The 18,911-nt window shown below is 44.9% G+C and overlaps 1 protein-coding gene and 1 long non-coding RNA gene across 2 annotated transcripts in view; one reads left to right on the top strand and one right to left on the bottom strand.

The window, feature by feature from the left end:
• The window catches only part of LOC147015875 (uncharacterized), a 55,697-nt gene extending 42,659 nt beyond the window's left edge, over window positions 1-13,038 (bottom strand). The window contains exons 1-2 of the mRNA XM_085849133.1: window positions 12,946-13,038; window positions 11,821-11,916 (exon numbers count right to left, since the gene is read on the bottom strand). Coding sequence (XP_085705259.1) covers window positions 11,821-11,916; window positions 12,946-13,038 — 189 coding nt within the window. The remainder of the gene's footprint in view (window positions 1-11,820; window positions 11,917-12,945) is intronic.
• A 4,082-nt stretch (window positions 13,039-17,120) lies between these two features.
• Window positions 17,121-18,911, top strand: part of LOC147015874 (uncharacterized) — a 56,890-nt gene continuing 55,099 nt past the window's right edge. The window contains exon 1 of the long non-coding RNA XR_015049894.1: window positions 17,121-17,286. This is a non-coding gene — a long non-coding RNA (uncharacterized LOC147015874). The remainder of the gene's footprint in view (window positions 17,287-18,911) is intronic.

Raw genomic sequence — 18,911 nt, 5'->3', positions numbered from 1 at the left:
ATTCTTAGCTATTGCTGCGAGTAGGGAATTATCCTTGACAAGATGGCGTCGTCTATGGTTCAGTCCGTGTTTTTAGCAACTTGAATGAAGAACAAAAATAACTCGCCGAAAATAGTTTTTAATGACCTTTTTCATGCCCCATTCATCTCGGATCCCAAGATGCGATTCGGGAATTCAAACTGTCTATTTATTATGTACTTATGATGTATATATTGAAATGTACTTTCTAGACTTTACAGATTTATACCCCTTCAAACTTTGGACCCGTTTTAGACATTTATTTAGACCCCTTACACCCTTTAGACCTTCATACCCCTTTGACCTTCTCGACCCTTTTCACACCTTCACACCTTTTGACCTTTAATGTGCAAACTCCACCCACCCTCAGGGTGGGGATGAGGGTTGGAGGGGGAGGGGTGGGGTTTAAGGGAGGAGTGAAACCTCTGTCGACCCATGTGAATACATCTATTAATTACGTGATGCTTGAACTGATTTGGACAATGGGGACATCTATTAATTGCATACTATTCTATTTAAAAGTACTTTTTAGACCTATAGACTCTTTTTTGACTCCATCAACCCTATATACCCTTTGCACTCCTTCAGACCCTTTAGACGTTTACACCCGTTAGACCATTTTGAGACCCTTTAGACTGAGCTTGCATGCACAAACTCCACCCACCGTTAGGGTGGGGATGGGGGAGGGCATGGATGGCAGGGTTGAAGCCTCGATGCACCCATTTGAGTATGTCTATTAATTACGTATTGTTTGAAAGTGATGTCTTCATGACATCTTTGTTCTTTCTTCCTTTCATACTACTTTCTAATTTTTTGACATTTCTCTTTATTCATTCGAATTCTTTCTTTTTCTTCTCTTTCATCTCATTTACTCCTTATTTCTCTCTTTCGTTTTCTTTCTCTCTAAGGAGAAGTGAATTCTTGCAGAAATTTTTCTGTAAGGCTCCCATGGCTGTGCCTGGATGGGTTTGAGGGTAGGGGAGTAGTGACTGAAACCCAAGTTATATCCAGGTTCCTCCTGATGACTCCATCTTTGCTCTTTACTTCTTTGGGTTCTTTGTTGGTCTTACATTTCATTATATATATACTATTGGAATGTAGACCTTAAGACATCACAGACCCTTAAGATACCTCACACCCTTTATACCCCTTACAGGGTTTAAAGACCCCTTAGACATTTAACACATCTTATACCCTTTAAATGCCCTTTATATTGAGCTTAATTGCACAAACTTCACCCATCCTCAGCATGGCGATGGGGACAGGGTGGGGGGTTAAGCCTCAATGGACCCATGTGAGCATGTGTATCAATTATGTACTGTTTAAACGTGGTTGGACCATGACTATGTCAATTGATTACATATTGTTGCGGTTTTGAGAAACCGCTATTGTAAATGTTCACCCACGACACGTAGGTCCTTGAGCATAGTTATTAACATGATAAATGTTTAGAATAGTCCCTTTCCCTTTGGATGGGTCAGTGGAATCCAAACTGTGTTGGAATGGGAAGATAAGGATTCAGCCCCTAATTTTTATTTTGGAAGGTTTGTGGCAAGGCATTGGCAGCCATTTGATGTGGGAGTGTTCTGATCCCTTCTTACATTCCCTTTATCATTAATATATCTCTCTCTCTCTCTCTCTCTCTCTCTCTCTCTCTCTCTCTCTCTCTCTCTCTCTCTCTCTCTCTCTCTCTCTCTCTCTCTCTCTCTCTCTCTCTCTCTCTCTCTCTCTCTCTCTCTCTCTCTCTCTCTCTCTCTCTCTCTCTCTCTCTCTCTCTCTCTCTCTCTCTCTCTCTCTCTCTCTCTCTCTCTCTCTCTCTCTCTCTCTCTCTCTCTCTCTCTCTCTCTCTCTCTCTCTCTCTCTCTCTCTCTCTCTCTCTCTCTCTCTCTCTCTCTCCATCTCTCTCTCTCTCTCTCTCTCTCTCTCTCTCTCTCTCTCTCTCTCTCTCTCTCTCTCTCTCTCTCTCTCTCTCTCTCTCTCTCTCTCTCTCTCTCTCTCTCTCTCTCTCTCTCTCTCTCTCTCTCTCTCTCTCTCTCTCTCTCTCTCTCTCTCTCTCTCTCTCTCTCTCTCTCTCTCTCTCTCTCTCTCTCTCTCTCTCTCTCTCTCTCTCTCTCTCTCTCTCTCTCTCTCTCTCTCTCTCTCTCTCTCTCTCTCTCTCTCTCTCTCTCTCTCTCTCTCTCTCTCTCTCTCTCTCTCTCTCTCTCTCTCTCTCTCTCTCTCTCTCTCTCTCTCTCTCTCTCTCTCTCTCTCTCTCTCTCTCTCTCTCTCTCTCTCTCTCTCTCTCTCTCTCTCTCTCTCTCTCTCTCTCTCTCTCTCTCTCTCTCTCTCTCTCTCTCTCTCTCTCTCTCTCTCTCTCTCTCTCTCTCTCTCTCTCTCTCTCTCTCTCTCTCTCTCTCTCTCTCTCTCTCTCTCTCTCTCTCTCTCTCTCTCTCTCCTTTCTCACACCACCCTTAAGTGCACATTTAATACAGACTGTAGTTTGCCTTATGTACATGTGGGAAGATATCGTGTTAATCAAGACATTAAGTACAGTTGCATAACCTCAAACTCCGCCACTTTATAGGAGATCCCTCATTGCGCAACCCTCTCTGCTTAACCCCATTGTAAGCCTGCGTGATGGTGATCACGTGCCCGGGCGATGTTTGGTCAGCATTGACCTGAGAGGAATTGGCTCCCTTCGTTTCTCCCCATCATCGTTCTTGCATGCCTTTGGTGCTGCGCTCCTCAGACCAGCCGAATGCTCGCTCGCCTTAAGCGATGGAAAGTGAGATCCAACTCTTATGACAGCCGGAAGTCCTGACTTAGAGGACTCGCCACAGAAACGTGAATGGCCGGGGCTCGGGAGGGGGAACGCCAATCTGCACGCAGGCCTCACCGAATGACGCACACATTCTCGAAGCTTCCAGGCCACCCTTACAAAAGAGCGAACCCCGAAGCATTTACTCTCTTTCAATGGTCGTTTGCGCTCCCTCTTTCAACAGGCACTGGACACTGTTCCCTGAGGTACGACGTCGACAGGTGCCAGACACTTTGTTCCCTGAGGCACGACGTCGTTTGTTCTGTTCTTTTTCGACGGGCGCTGGACATCCTTTCTTTCTTCGGGGTCGGACACGCTCTCTCTATTCTCTCATTGGACCACAACGTCACTCGCTCTGCGGAGGTCCTGCTGCTGGTTCTTGGCACTTTTGCCCCTTTGATTATTAACTCGTGAACTGTCATCACGAGCAAGGAGCCATCTTTTCACAGTCTTTCTTCCCACTTCTCTCCCTCAGCGTTGAACAGCATTTGTGAATGCTTGGGCCCATGTACTGTGTTAGTGGTAGATAAGGATAGTTAGTGGTAGTGGTAGTTACGTTTGCTCTGTGTCTCTTTTCTCTTTCTCTGATCTCATTGCTATACAAATTGCTTAACCCTCATTTCTCCCCGTGCCATTAAAATCGTTACATTCCCTTCTCCCCCCCCCCACCCCAATTTTTCCTGCTCCCCACTTGTGTCAATTATCCTGTCCTTGTTGTACACCGCACCTTCCCAATTCCAGATGCAGACGATACATGATGTCATCGCCAGGTGTCGAAGGAAGGGAGTACTCAGTTTTCACTCCATTTTCTTGTTTGTTTGTTTTCTTGTTACTTGGCCAAAAAAATTGTTTTTTTTTTGCCAAGTACGTTTGTCTGTCTGTCTATTTGTTTGGCTGTTTGTCACACGATTTTTGGTCACAGCTTTCAAGCAATCATTTTGAATTTTTTTTGTGTGTGTGTAGGTGAACAGCCAAGGATGGCAACGGTAAATTTTGGTGAAGATCCGAATGTAGATCCAGATCTGAGAATTTTTTAAAATGATTCTTCACCAATGAGAGATAGGGCCAAAACGATATATTGTTGTGGGCCGGGGGTTGGTGGCAAGATCGACCGCCAGATGGAGCAGTCGGGCCGTCTCCCACCAAACACCGGAATTAAAAGGTCGTCACCCCGGATAACTCCGGAGTCGACTGATCCCTTGACGGACTGTGGTCACCAATATTTTGACGGCGTGAGCTAAGGTCCACTTGTCTATTCCAATTTACCTAAATACTCACGCCATCTAGCTACCGGGGAAACCACACCCTCGGCCAACTCTGTCCGAACAGAGTCGCATGTACCGACTCGGATCTGGCGTAACCGAGCAGAGTTACCAGAGCCGCGCCGGTCCCAATGACAACTTACGGCACAGACGGCCTGACTATTTCTCATACCCGCACCGTGCTGGGTCAATGTACATTGAACAATCGGGGTTTATTTATAAAGGGGGCAGGGGAGCACAAAAGAAGCAGAGTTAAACCGACTATCAAGAAGGAATGCAAGTAATGTACAAGGCACTTAAACAATTGCTATTTATAGACTGGGCCCACAGACACACACACACACACACACACACACACACACACACACACACACACACACACACACACACACAAACACACACACACCCAAAAGAAATTGTGGCCATGGCCTTTATTTGGTCCTTCAGCTCGGGAGGAAAGGCGAGCTGAGGGAAAGAGTCTGCACTTGCACCTGTCCGCCTTGTGCGGTCTGGTCGAGCTGACTCGACGGGACTCAAACCCACCGCCTCAACACAGCACCAAGCACCAGAGACGAGGGATAGAGCGACGGACGCCAGCCAGCACGAAGGCAGACGAGGCGAAAGGCGATCAAGGCCGAAAAAGCTTCCAGGCGGATCAGACGACACCAGGCGAGGCAGACCCAGACAGCATCATCGCCCCAACCGTTATTCGTTTCTCTCGTGAGGTGGGAGGGATTTCTTCCCTGGCCACTCGCCTCCTGATTGGACGGTTGCGTCGCGCGATTTGCTTTCCGTCCCTCATTGGACAGGCCCACGGTAGGCGGGGAAACTCCCACCCTTCTGCGTGGAGTCCCGATCTGAGGCGATTGTAGCTCCGCCTACCTCCTCACCGAAGACTACGTGCATAATGGCGTTGGTGGAGCGAGGCGACGGTGCCGCTGTTGTTGTTGTAAAAAAAACCCTGACCAAAAAAGAAATCCGCGGCGCACATATGAAATTAACCCGTTAGACAGAAGAATGGGACCCTAACTATAAACACATACTTACAGAGATAACTGATCGACGGGGACTCTGGCTGTTGTGGGCGATGGCTTCCAGATTCGTACCCTACCCCCCCCACCCCGCCCCCTTTCTATAGACTCGTCCCGAGTCATACATTTCTGTGTGCCAGGTGTAGGTAAAAGTTTTCGTAAATTGCAGGTGTAGGTTTTTCCCCTAGTACGTTTTACCTACGGATCCCTGAGTGCGACATTTTTATACGTATACCAAAAATAAATAACCGAGTGCGCTGCGTAACTAAACTATCAGACTCACTCAGACAACTTAAATAAATTGCCGGCGCTAGACAGACACACAGGTGGGTTAAAAACTTATTTACAATTTCTAATATTTACACTAGCCATGGCCCAGGACCTATTATCTGTGGAAGGAAGGCACAACAAAGTCAACAGTTTGTGGCTTGAATGGAATCTCTGGCACAGCAGAATGGATGGAGATGGACTGGATGCAAAACACAAATGAACGCACGGGCTGCTTAAATGTAGTCCTCGTGTGTGGCTGCCAGCAGGGCAGTCCTTGCAAACACACTGAAAAGATGGTCCTGATGCACATGGTTGAGATGGTGACACAGGGGCAATGCAAACAAGGGCAAGCAGGCATGGGGTCAAGGCATGGCAAACACGGACCAGCAGATGCAGCACAACAGGCCGGCATATGAAGCTGGCCGGCCTCTGGTCTGGTCCGTGAGGTTCTGTGGAGGGAGTGCGGTAGTGCCGGCCACTCCGAAAACGGGCTCGGACCTACCCTACTGTCTCCCCCCAACCTATCGCCTTTGCCTGTCTCTGTCCAAACCCACACCCTTAGTTTGCAACAAAAAAATTTAGACTTCCCCTTTTAAATTTTATATTATTTTATGATTTTTTATTTTTATTTTTTTATAATTGATTGTGCTGAACCCCATTACTGTCTTTGTCTGGCTAACCTATCCTACCTGCCTACTTCCAACCCCTAAGATCCCTCTTGAGGGGAATAAAGAAGAGACAGGTGGACCTGTCTCGAGGCCCAATCGTAGTGAGATATCTTCACCCCATGTTGCAGCATCTCTTTCGTGCTAGGAGGGGTGTCTTTGAGGATGACAATGCCCACATCCACAGTGCGCGTGTGGTCGCCCAATGGTGTGATGAGCATGACACTGATGTTATCCTGATGTCATGGCTTTCTCAGTCACCAGATCCTAACCAAATCAATAATTTATTGGATATACTGGAATGATGCCTGAGACAGCGTTTTTCACCTTCATCACCCAAGTGTGTTGATTGACTTTCTTGTTGAAGAATGGTACGGCATCCGTCCTGCATAATTCCAGATGCTGGTGGACCCTATGCCATGACACATACAGGCTGTACTAGCCACACATGGTGGTCTTACACCCTATTAATTGACGTCACATTGGTGTTTCCATTTTTTGGTCCACTACCTGCATGTGTGTGTGTTTGTATGGATATATATATATATATATATATATATATATATATATATATATATATATATATATATATATATATATATTCTTTATTTAACATAATTCAATTATTAATAATTCCTCATAAACAAATACCTTGAAAGAAAAATGAAGGCCATGATAATACAGCTATATGGAAAGAATAAAACGTTGCATTTGAAGAATCAACAATAGAAATTAAAAACAAAGCAACAAGCAAAAATAACAAAATAATTCCTCCATTCCCCTTCCTTGCTCTCATCTCTTCCGATCCTTCACAAATCATTGCTGCTTGAGAAAAATCTCTGGGCCCAACTTCCCGAGGGTGAGATGTGATATCACTGACTGAGCATCAACAGCATGAATAGAGCAGCGGCAGAAATAACAAAACCCAGAGAGACTTTCATCATCCCCATGCGATACCCATCCCAATAACTATCGCCTGTTAATCCTTGAGCTTGAAGTGTCAGCCAACATTCTCGCAAATGAAAATCCAGTCCGTAATCTGTTGCTCGGATGTCTATGTGCAAGGACTGTTGCTGATATTAATTAAACTGTACAAAATAAATAATTTCATTTTTAAAGCATCACATTCTTCATCACATTTAATCGTTTAAAGGAATCAACTTCCAGCAGAGATGCGTACTTCAGCATAGGAATAGTTCATCTCGTACAGCTTGTTCCAAGGTACAAGTATTGCAGAATAAATGCTGGAATGAGATCGTTGTGGGTAAAATCCATTTCTTGATACAATCATAACAAACCATCTGAATCTACGACCTTCTAGAGATTGTGCACTCACTCATTTCTTCTCACATGTAACAGTGTTTCAGATCTTTGTGAACGAGCTTTGTGAAGACAAATAACACCCGACAGTTTTCAACGAGATGAGGAAATTCAAACCAAAGGTACGGTCACAAAGCTCGGCACAAAATTGTAGCTCTCCTTGTCTTCTCAAATTTTCATCAAGGGATTGTACCGTGAACAAAATACTAAATAAAGGGGGGGAGAAAATGAGGGGGGAAAAGAGAGAGGGGAGAGAGAGATGGGAGCGAGGAGGAGTGGGGGAAGGAAAGATTGTGATGTGAGAAGAGGGGAAGGCAGACATGCAGTGAAGCCTCAAGTAAGATTCATTTTGTCTCATCAAAATGATTCTGCATAGAATAACAGTGAAGATGGAAACAAAATAACATCTGAAATCCATTGTCTACCGGTCATAGGATAAATACGGCCCAGAGACAAATACTGCCGACTGCATCCGCAGCAAAGCCGTCCAGAGACAAACGCCTGCCCCGACACATCCAGAGCCAAGCTGTCCGGAGACAAACACCGCTCAGGCACATCTGGAGACAAGCACAGTCCAGACATAACCACCGTCTGGATATGTCCAGAGACAGAGAGAGTTGAGGGGAGAGTGAGAGAGAGGTAAGTGTGGGAGGAGGGTGCTGTACTGTATTGGGAGGAGGAAGAGCAAAGATGGGACAGAGAGTGTGGTGGGGATCGGGGAGTTTGCAGAGAGAATATGTTGTGCTTTTCATGGTGGGTTTCATGGTTTAGGTGTTATGAAGGACGCACACATGCACACGCACAAGCACACACAAACACACACACACACACACACACACACACACAAACACACTCTAGTGCTTGGCCGATATCGGCAATTTTTGGAGAATCGTCAGGTTGGAGTCGTTGTGATTACTGACTACAGTAAGTAGTGTCCACATCCAAAAAACCAAAAACCTTGAGGATCTTTCACCAAAAAACAACGTTGCATTTATATGGACATTTCAGGGATATGTTCACAAATAGTAATCTTTATAAACAGCTGCGTGTGACAGGTGGAAAACAAAATTTGGCTCAGTATTTTAGAAAACACGTGAACACGGCAAACGAACCACTCGCTCAGGTTGACTGAGCACGAACCACTCGCCCAGGTTGACAGAGCACAAACCACTCACCCAGGTTGACGGAGCACGAACCACTCACCCAGGTTGACGGAGCACGAACCACTCGCCCAGGTTGACGGAGCACGAACCACTCGCCCAGGTTGACGGAGCACGAACCACTCGCCCAGGTTGATGGAGCACGAACCACTCGCCCAGGTTGATGGAGCACGAACCACTCACCCAGGTTGATGGAGCACGAACCACTCGCCCAGGTTGATGGAGCACGAACCACTCGCCCAGGTTGACGGAGCACGAACCACTCGCCCAGGTTGACGGAGCATGGGCCACTCGCCCAGGTTGATGGAGCACAGACCACTCGCCCAGGTTTACGGGGAACGGACCACTCGCCCAGGTTGACGGGGCATGGACCACTCGCCCAGGTTGACGGGGTATGGACCACTCACTCTGAATGATGTGGTGTGGCAAAAACACCCACAGTGAGTGAAGGATTCATTCAGAATGGCGTGGCGTCGTACCGCTATCAACTATAGGGTGCTCGGCAAGTGGCTCAAGCACTCAAGCAAACACTCCAAATATATGGTTGATTCGAAACAGCTGGCCAAGCTGTGGCTGCATACCATATGGGATACCTTTAACTTTAAAGCTGGTCTTCACCATGCACACAGCAGTGAAATAAACAAAATAAATTCGTTCAAACAATGACTTTATTCACAAAGGAGTTGCTCTTTAAGGCAGAACAACGCTCGAGACATCGCAAAGTTTAATCACCTGTGAAATAAACATTGCAGATAATTTGCGACGTTGCCTGCTTGTCTGTGCACGAGTCACGTGGTACGGCGTTCACAGACTGCACAAACATTATAACTTTATTTTGAAATGTCCGTTTTTTGCACCAGATTTGCTTTGACTTCCTGGAGAGCACCTCGAGAAACCTCCGAAAATATAGGCAAAGATCTGGCAATGCTATGGATAAGCAGTTCCTCTGGGGGACAGGGTGCGAGGTCTAGCAGTAAATGCATTAAATCATATAGCTCAATGAAGCTGGTTAATTTTGGCACATTCTTCAATCTATTGTTCACTCAATATAATTCTCCAAACAATAGAAAAAGATAAATTTAATGCTTTGGAAATTTCACATTTTCTTGTGCATCTATGGAGAAGGAGGGAACATAGCCTTGCTCGGTTAAAGTAAATAGGTATATTGGCTTAGTTATTAGACTCGTTATTTCATTAAATTATCAGATTTCACTCCAGATTTCGACACTTATTTAGTTTCACCGAAACTGTTAGGGCTGGTTATGTCTGGACGGCCGATATCTGATCCTCTAAACCGAAATAATATTTTGATGGTATACTTTAATTAATTCGTGAGTGTAGATCATGGAAAAAAGTAAGGCCATTAATTGTCTTCAACAGGGGTGTTTTAATTCACTCAAACACCCAATTTTCACTCATGCACTTCCTTGGAATTCCCTTCGTGTGCACGCAAAGTTTCAGGCTGCTAGATTTTATGGTTTTTGAGTTATGGAGACACACACACTGCCATTTATTGGAATAGATTGTATGATTAAGTTGGTCTGGAAAGATGGCTTGGAGGTATGCCCACTTGTCTCTAAGTTAACTAGTCTGGGTTTGAATCCCGACCCAGCTATAGACTGTCATCCTCGTGTTTCACAGGCAGGTCGATTCATCGACGTGTGTCCACCCTTGGATGGATGTTAAACTGAGTGTCCCGTCTGCCGGTATTAGTTGGTGAACCTTGAAGTCCTTTGTGAAGAGTAGATGAGCTATCCCTGAACACCATGGCCAAATTCCAAATTACTGACCGAACTATTGCTGGGAAGAGAATGGCAAACCACCCAGCAAACCACCCCTTTCCAAGAAACTGCTTCGGCAGCAAGGATGCTCTGTGGCAGAGTATGGTACATCAAAATCAGAATGATTAAGTTCTTGTTTGTTTTTGAGAAAGGATCAGACTTCTTGGTTATCTTAGAGTTCTCACTCCAAAACATGAAAAATTCAAAACACAACATCTGTTTTTGTCTTGGCAATTTGGGTGTTTGGAGGCTATTATCAGAAGTGGGAAACACAGGATTCTCTGAAACCCCCACCCCTAAATCTGCCCTTTCTGAGAAATTAGTTTATAAGAAGCTAAGGTCTCTTGAAATCTCAAATGGTTTTGTTTCACCATTTCAGGTCGAGTTCGAATCATATCGATGATGAAAACATTTATCACAATAGCACGGACTAAATGAGGCACAATTGATGATTATAAATTTATATGTTTCAAAGTCTCCATTGAACTCGATAAAAAACAAAAAAATGCCACCTTTTCATCTCTCCGATTGTATAACTAAAAAAATAATAATAATAAAAAATAAGTTTTATCACGGATATATATTGAAGCCCCAAACAAAACAACAACAATACCTTTCTCGATACCCATTTCAATTTCAGGATTCAACGATGTCTCAGCAACAGTTATTCAGAAAGGCACAGATGTGTTGGGTTGAATGATGGGCTTTGCAAAGCATAAAGGGATTTTGTGCTCAGGACCACCAGCTGACATTTTAGTTTTCCTGCCAGTGTGTGTGTGATGGCATGAAACAATTTAACCATAACGCAGGCAGAAAATAAAATTTTAAAAACCTATTGATGCAATACAGCAGAATGTCATTTAACAGAGTATGAACAAATGAGCCACGAGGGATACTTTCACCTTCCTTCTGAAAGGTAAGTAACTTACCTGTAAAGCTTTTTCTAAGGTGCTACCTGGCATGCCACACAAGACTCCTCACCACTCCCTCCAGTCCGAGAAAGCCAGACCTAGAACATTCAGAAAAATATCTTCCCTCGTTTGCTTGTGGAGAAGATATTGGTGAAACACATCCTTGTACAATCATAATGTTTCATTAAAGGTCCTGTGTTCACCAACAACCAATTGGGTTTCAGAGGAGCATTTTCGATTTGCAATTGTTGATGAATGTCTTGAACAAGATGAGTTTGCCTAACTCATAACAGTGAAGGGTTCTGCAATTGCTTCAGGACTGTAACTTAAAGGAAAAGGAACATTTTCCAAAATAGAGAAATGCGCGATAAGATACTTTTCTAAATTTTCACTTCCTTATACATTATGTGAAAATTTACCATTAATCAAGAAATGCAGCAGTGATTTTCCCCAGTAATTTCCATGTAGGAAGCCATATTTCATTATTATTATTATTATTATTATGCTTCTTCTTTTTATTTCTTTTTCTTCTTCTTTTTCTTCTTCTTCTTCTTCTTCTTCTTCTTCTTCTTCTTCTTCTGCTTCTGCTTTTTCTTCTTCTTCTTCTTCTTCTTCTGCTTCTGCTTTTTCTTCTTCCTTTTCTTCTTCTTCTTTTTCTTCTTTTTCTTTTTCTTCTTCTTTTTATTCTTCTTCCTCTTATTCTTTTATTCTTTTTTTTCTTCTTCTTTTCTTTTTCTTTTTCTTTTCCTTTTCTTCTTCTTTTTCTTCTTCTTCCACAGGAGGAAGCCATTCCACCCATCATGCCTGCGCCACACCAATACCAGATTTAATCAATCCATTGATACCCCTTCCCTTCGTGTGCAGCTTTTTTGGCTGCTACACTGGTACTCATTTTGCCGACCTCAGAAGGATGACAGGCTGAGTCAACCCCCTGGTGTTAATTCAGCAGCCAGGACTTGAACTCAGGTCCTCAGGATCCCAAGCTACTACCCAAACCACTAAGCCAACACCAAGTCTTCCTCTTCCTCTTCTTCTTATTCTTCTTCTTCTTCTTCCATATGCAACACAAGGCTGCGAGTAGCATCATTGATTGGGGGTGCCGCTGATGCAGTGCCCTCTGGAGGTTTGGGCAGAAATTTGGAATTCAGCCACAGTGCCGGCAATATCTTTATATCCATTTCATTTTCACGATTCAACGACGTCTCAGCAACATTGATTAGAAATTTGGAATCTACGCAGCACCATTCTTCCACAGGAAAGTCAATCAACTCACACCTGTTTGATGTTGATGAAAATTTTGGATCGACTGTGAAACTCCGATTTGCATCACTTGTTTCACAAACAATCACTAAGATAAAGGCACGACTTGATGGTCTTCCCAGAAATTACTGGGGAATTCACCAAGATGTTTTCTTCACGTCATAAGTTGAAATATAAACATTCAATCGTGATCACATCTAATAAGTGACAGTTTGTAAGTTTAATTTGTTTCATTTGAGGGCAATTCCAATAGTTTTTAACTTCATGGACAATCATAATTCAGAGGGCATGGTTTTGGCTGCTTATAATGTTTCACGAATTATGATTTTATAATAAATTTTTGGTCATCTGCTGCACTTGCTGTAGAATACACTCCCAGTCTGAAATGCCTCCCCCCCCCCACCCCAAGGAAGAAGATTTGATTTTGACGGTGCTGGTTTCCCAAAATGCTCCTCAAAGTCTTCTTTTACCTGTTTCATCGTCTTCTTTCCATTTCTCCTGTTGTGGTACCACATCACTGCTTCCAGCCTCTCTTCCATTGTAAATGGACTGGTGTCTGCCATCTTGTTTTCATGTATTTACTTGTATTATCTGAAAAAAAACGATAAATAAATGGCATAAACAAATCTTGTATGAGCAGCTAAAAGCATATCCTAGAACTTGTGACTCGTGCTGTAGAACTACTTGTGGTTGCTGTAGCTTCATAATAATATGAGTTCCCTTGAAAGAAACATCCACGCAGGATGAAAACCTGTGAAATGTTCATTGACATATGAGTATTGGTCTGCAGTCTATGGGGTTATATACCAGGCATCAAGCAAGGAAGCAGCACATCCAATTTTTAAAAGTCTTCGGTATGAGTCGGCCAGGGTTGGAAAGGATGACCTGCCAGACTTGGAGCAGATTATCTAACCATGACAACACCGAGTCTCTTTATTAATGTCGATAAATGAAAGTGACAGTGGCCAGTAAAAACAGGCATGATTGGTGAAAAGGGCCTCCTGAGTTCAAGTTTCCTTTCCCAGGTCAGGGATGGGAGCATGCGCTGGAGTAGCGCGTTGCCAAGTCCACTTTCTGCCGGTACTCCAGGGGCCTCCGTCTGGCTACCCCCCAGGCAGATTAGTGGCCCATCCCCATCTCCTTGAGATGCCAATCAACCTGCTGCAACCACGAGACATGTGGTCGGCCTGTTAGCATCCTCCACTCACGAGGCTCCCTCACTGAGAGAGTCTGGTGAACAGGATCAGCGTCAGGAAAACGAGTCACATGTCCATATAGCTGCAGCTACAGCTGATGCTCACGGACTATACAGGTAATAAATCTCATCTGAGTCTTTCTCAGCAACCGCTTGTTGGACAGAAAGTCTGAACAGCGATAACCAAGGATTCTCTGAAGAGACCTGGTACAGGAGGAGTTAAGTCTCCATCTCAGATCCTTGGTCAGAGTCCAAGTATCACATCCATAGAACAAGACTGGAAGCACCAAGGACTTTCATCATCCTGCAAAGGTACTGACAGTGCCTGACTACATGACTCCGCAGGCCCAACCCAGATATATATTGATCTCGGCTCACACCATGCAGATACATGAATATTACTGCTAAGGTAAGTGAATCTCTCCGTGACCTCAACATCCTCACCACAAACATGTATAAACAAGATAGCAGCATCCACGATATCATTGAAAGCCTGGATCTTAGTTTTGATTCAGGAAACCCCTAATCCCAGTGGCACTGACTCCTCAATCAGCGCCTTAATGGCCCCCATAAGGATATTCAGTGTCTCCACAAAGATGACTGCATCATCTGCGAAATAAAGGTCAGAGATCTTGCCATTCCCAAACAATGCACTGCAGCTTTATCTCTGCGACATCCCCCCCCTCCCAGAATCCATTCCATACAAGTGCTGAAAAGTATGGGGGCCAGAACACACCCCTGACGAACTCCAGGAACAACTGTAAATAAGTTGGAGATGGAACCACCCCACCTCACAGAATTCTCAGTACATTCAATCCTCACAGGGCATCCCAATTCACTGAATTAAACACTTTGTAGAGATCAACATAGTCTATCAGCAGCCTCGGCTGAAATTCTCACCTGCATTCGGTGAGGTCCCGGAGAGCAAGAGTACGGTCGATCATTGACCTCTTTAGTGGAAAGCCCGACTGCTCTGGACACTGGTGCTCAAGCAGATGCTGGCGAAACGTATTAAGAATTATCCGAGCAAAGATCTTGGCCGGCACTGAGAGCAGCGTCACCTCTCAGTAGCTGTTGCATTCTGGTGATCACCTTTCCCTTTCCAGAGAGGGACAACAAGGCCCTTCTTTCAGTCAGTTGGGATGATGTTTGTGCTCCAGAGCACAGAACTGCATGGAACAACACGAGTACAGCATTTCCACCAGCCTTGAGAAGTTTGTCATCGATTCCACAAATCACAGGAGCTTTACTGCCTATCAAGTGGTTCACCTCAGTCTGTGTTTCCACACACGAAGGTAGTTCACAGTTGATTGGAGAGTCAGAAATAAGGATAGTTACACCCCTGACATCCAACTCAATATCTGGTGGGTCAGCTTGTTACAGCCGCTCAAATCCACCAGCCCAGTGGGCCTTCACTTCGGACTCCTCTGTCAAGGGCCCACCACGCTCCGTTCTAATTGCAGTACACAGAGGAATGGGCTTGGAGGAACGCAATGTGAAAATTCCCCTGTAAGCAGGAAGAGAATCACTTGACCACAGGTGATGCTATCTACCATCACAGATTCCTCGCACATTGGCCTCCTTGTCTACCCTCAGCACACATACAGTTTTATACCTCAACTCCTGAACAGCTCAGCTCTGCCATAAAGCCTGGCTCTGCGACTGGTCAGTGGAATCCAGTGTCCCTTGAGAGACAAAATTCTTCATCGCCCTATGGTGAGTTCCATGACATCCACCAGCAATATCAAGGATGGTGGTCTTGAAGGCACTCCACATCTCTTCAGGATTCCCCAAATCACCGAGACCACCCAAATCCACACTCAGCCTGTTTGCAAACTCCTCAGCTACCCTCTCATCCTGGAGCTTACCAATATCCAGCCAAGGTTGGGATTGGACAATTCTCCTGGATTTGAGCTGAAACTTCAGAGTTTTGAGCTCAGATGATAACACAGACAGGTGATCATCCTCTTTTAGGGACAAGACATTCTCGACACCCAGCCGAAGGGACCGCCTCAAGTTAACTCAAAGAAACAGCCGTCTGGTGGACGAAACCTCAGCACCACCCCGACACACTACCGCAATCTGACCCGGGAAAGTTACTCCATGGTTTCCCTCCTATCATCAAAGAGTGGGAGTCCTGCAGGCTTGCCCCAATCCGTTCAATCGGTGAGCTGCCCTGCGAAGGACAGCTGTACAGGAGGTACTCCCACGGAATGGGTTTTCAATTTTGTTTGTGTTTTTCTTGTGTTTTGCGGAGTGAATGGTTTTACGGTGGCTGGAGTGCAAATTGTGCCACCAACCTCCTGAAAAAGTGACCCAACTGCAGGAAGACGTCTGCAGACACAGTTGGGCACTATATATGGATGGCCGTTGGCTCACGAGGAGCTCCTCCGCCATTTGACAGGTTTTGTTTTTAATCCTGCTGGTTGTTGATATCCATACACCCTCCTCACCTGGAAACTTGGTGGGGGAGATGGTTTAGTCGCCGACAACCCGACCATGGAATAGGCTAGTTAGTGCAGGTTTACATGATACATATAGCAAGTCACAGATCTAATCCGGTCTGACCTGACAATAAATATGGATTGCCCATTTGACAGGTGATGCTCTACCCCCTCGCAGTGACGTGTGTGTGTGTGTGTGTGTGTGTGTGTGTGTGTGTGTGTGTGTGTGTGTGTGTGTGTGTGTGTGTGTGTGTGTGTGTGTGTGTGTGTGTGTGTGTGTGTGTGTGTGTGTGTGTGTGTGTGTGTCTGGCCTCCATAGCTCCAAAACCATGAAACCTTGCAGCTTGAAACTTTACATGCATACTCAGAAAACTCCAAGGAAGTGCATGAGTGAAAATTGGGTAATTGTGTTAATTAAAACATCTCTTTTGAAGATAATTAACGCCCTTATTTAATTATATCCTTTATCAGGCGATCCTCGGCAACCCTCTGGGGGTCTGAAGCCGCCATGTTTTTTGGCCTGCTCAACCACACTTTGACTTGGAACAGGTTGTGACGATTTCTTTGTGAGAAAGTTTTTTTTTTCACTTTCCTTACTCATATTCTTGAATGCCTGTTCATCATAGCGACGAGTAGCTGTGTGCATCACTTTTCTAAGTGCTATCGTTTTTGAAATTAGGAGTTTGGAGCGATTTCATGCATTATATGATGCAATGTTCCACAATCTACGCTCACGGACTAATTGGAGTATATCATCGAAATATTATTTCGGCTTTGAGAATCGGATATCGTCCGGACTAATCTGGAGTGAAATCTGATAATTTAATGATAAACGAGTCGAATAACTAATCTGATGTACCTATTTACTTTAAACGAGGAAGGCTATGTTCCCTCCTTCTCCATGCATACACAAGAGAATGTGACATTTCTAAAGCTTTGTCCTTGTTTATCTTTTTCTATTGTTTGGAGAATTATATTGAGTGAACAAAAGATTTAGCAATGTGCCAAAATTTACCACCTTCAATGGGCTCGTTTCATTCATTGCAAAAAAAAATTAACCAGCCAGATCAATGTGAAAGCAGCCACGTCTGGTTTCTCCGTGGGGAATCCGTGGAGTTAGGAAAGTAAAATAAATTAAAAGAAATAATAAAGGATTAACATCACGGATTATGGTGAGTGAAGCCATTTTGTAAAATTTTCACTCAATTTTTTTTTCTCTCAGGAATGCATTTCCACTTAAATCTTTAAAATCAATGGGATTTTGAAATTCAGTTGAAATAATGTTTTCCAGGAATGTATCTATGACGCAAGTACGTGTGTGTGTGTGTGTGTGTGTGTGTGTGTGTGTGTGTGTGTGTGTGTGTGTGTGTGTGTGTGTGTGTGTGTGTGTGTGTGTGTGTGTGTGTGTGTGTGTGTGTGTAACATAACATTATCTTTCATTAAAACGTAACATGTGTAACACATAATACATAACATACACATAACATGTGTAACATAACATTATCAATATCTCCCCCTTACCCCCACCCCTCCTCACTCTCCCTCCACAATCCCCTACCCCTCCTCGACCCCCCCACCCCTCCTCACACTCCCTCCACGATCCCCTACCCCTCCTCACTCTCCCTCCTCGATCCCCCACACCTCTTCACTCTCCCTCCATGACCCCCACCCCTCCTCACTCTCCCTCCTCGTCCCCCACACCTCTTCACTCTCCCTCCTCGATCCCCCACCCCTCCTCTCTCTCCCTCCTCGATCCCCCACCCCTCCTCGATTGCCACCCCTCCTCACTCTCCCTCCACGATCCCCTACCCCTCCTCACTCTACCTCCTTGATCCTCAATTCTCCTCACTCTCCCTCCACGATCCCCTACCCCTCCTCTCTCCCTCCTCGATCCCCACCCCTCCTCACTCCCCCTCCACGATCCCCCACCCCTCCTTACTCTCCCTCTTCGATCCCCCATTCCTCCTCACTTCTCCTTCTCAAGCCCCCACTCCTCCACAATCCCCCACCCCACCTCACTTCTCCTCCTCGAGCCCTCACTCCTCCTCAATCCCCCACCCCACCTCACTATTCCTCCTCGATCCCTCACCCTCTTCACTCTCCTTCCCTCCTCGCTCCTTCACCCCTCTTCACTCTCCTTCCCTCCTTGCTCCCTCACCCCTCTACACTCTCCCTTCCTCCTTGCTCCCCCCTCCCTCCACTCTCCTACACCCCTCCTTCCTGCTTCCTTCTCTCTCTTCCCCCCTCTGCCTCCTCACACTCCCTCATCTACCTCTTCTACTCTTTTCCTCCTCCCCCCCCTCAATATTACCGTCAGCGAAGTGACGGATGGTATTTGCTTGTATAAAATCAAGTGGTGCCAGGCACAACAAAAACCCGCCCATTTAAGGCATAAAGTTATTTTGGGGATCAAATTTAAATTTGATACATCCTTAACCCTGATCTTCACAAATATGCATTTTCACTATATGATTGTTAGGATTTTAAGTCACAAATAGAATAAGGTTCACTATAAGCTTAGTTTGAAGTAAATCAGATCATTTTTGACATAGTTATGAGCGAAAAACGATTTTGACCTTTTTGTGACCTGACCTTGACCTTTGACCTAATTGGACCCAAAGGGTTAATGGGGTCGTCCGAGATTCATTACCCACCTGTGGATACAATTTGACAGTGTTTGAGCCAGCCGTTTTCCCGTAAAGTTGTATTTTCGTAACCATGTTTTAGTTTTAATGGAAAATTTGTAATTTTGACTGATTACCATGACCCCCAAAAGTTCGGACCCTACCGATCTTCA

The sequence above is a fragment of the Eptatretus burgeri genome, chromosome 12 (assembly GCF_056783735.1).
Source record: "Eptatretus burgeri isolate ZD-2024b chromosome 12, Ebu_testis_v1, whole genome shotgun sequence".
Lineage (NCBI taxonomy): Eukaryota > Metazoa > Chordata > Myxini > Myxiniformes > Myxinidae > Eptatretus > Eptatretus burgeri.
Note: the sequence above shows the minus strand (reverse complement) of the source record. Positions and strands in the feature narration are given on the sequence as shown.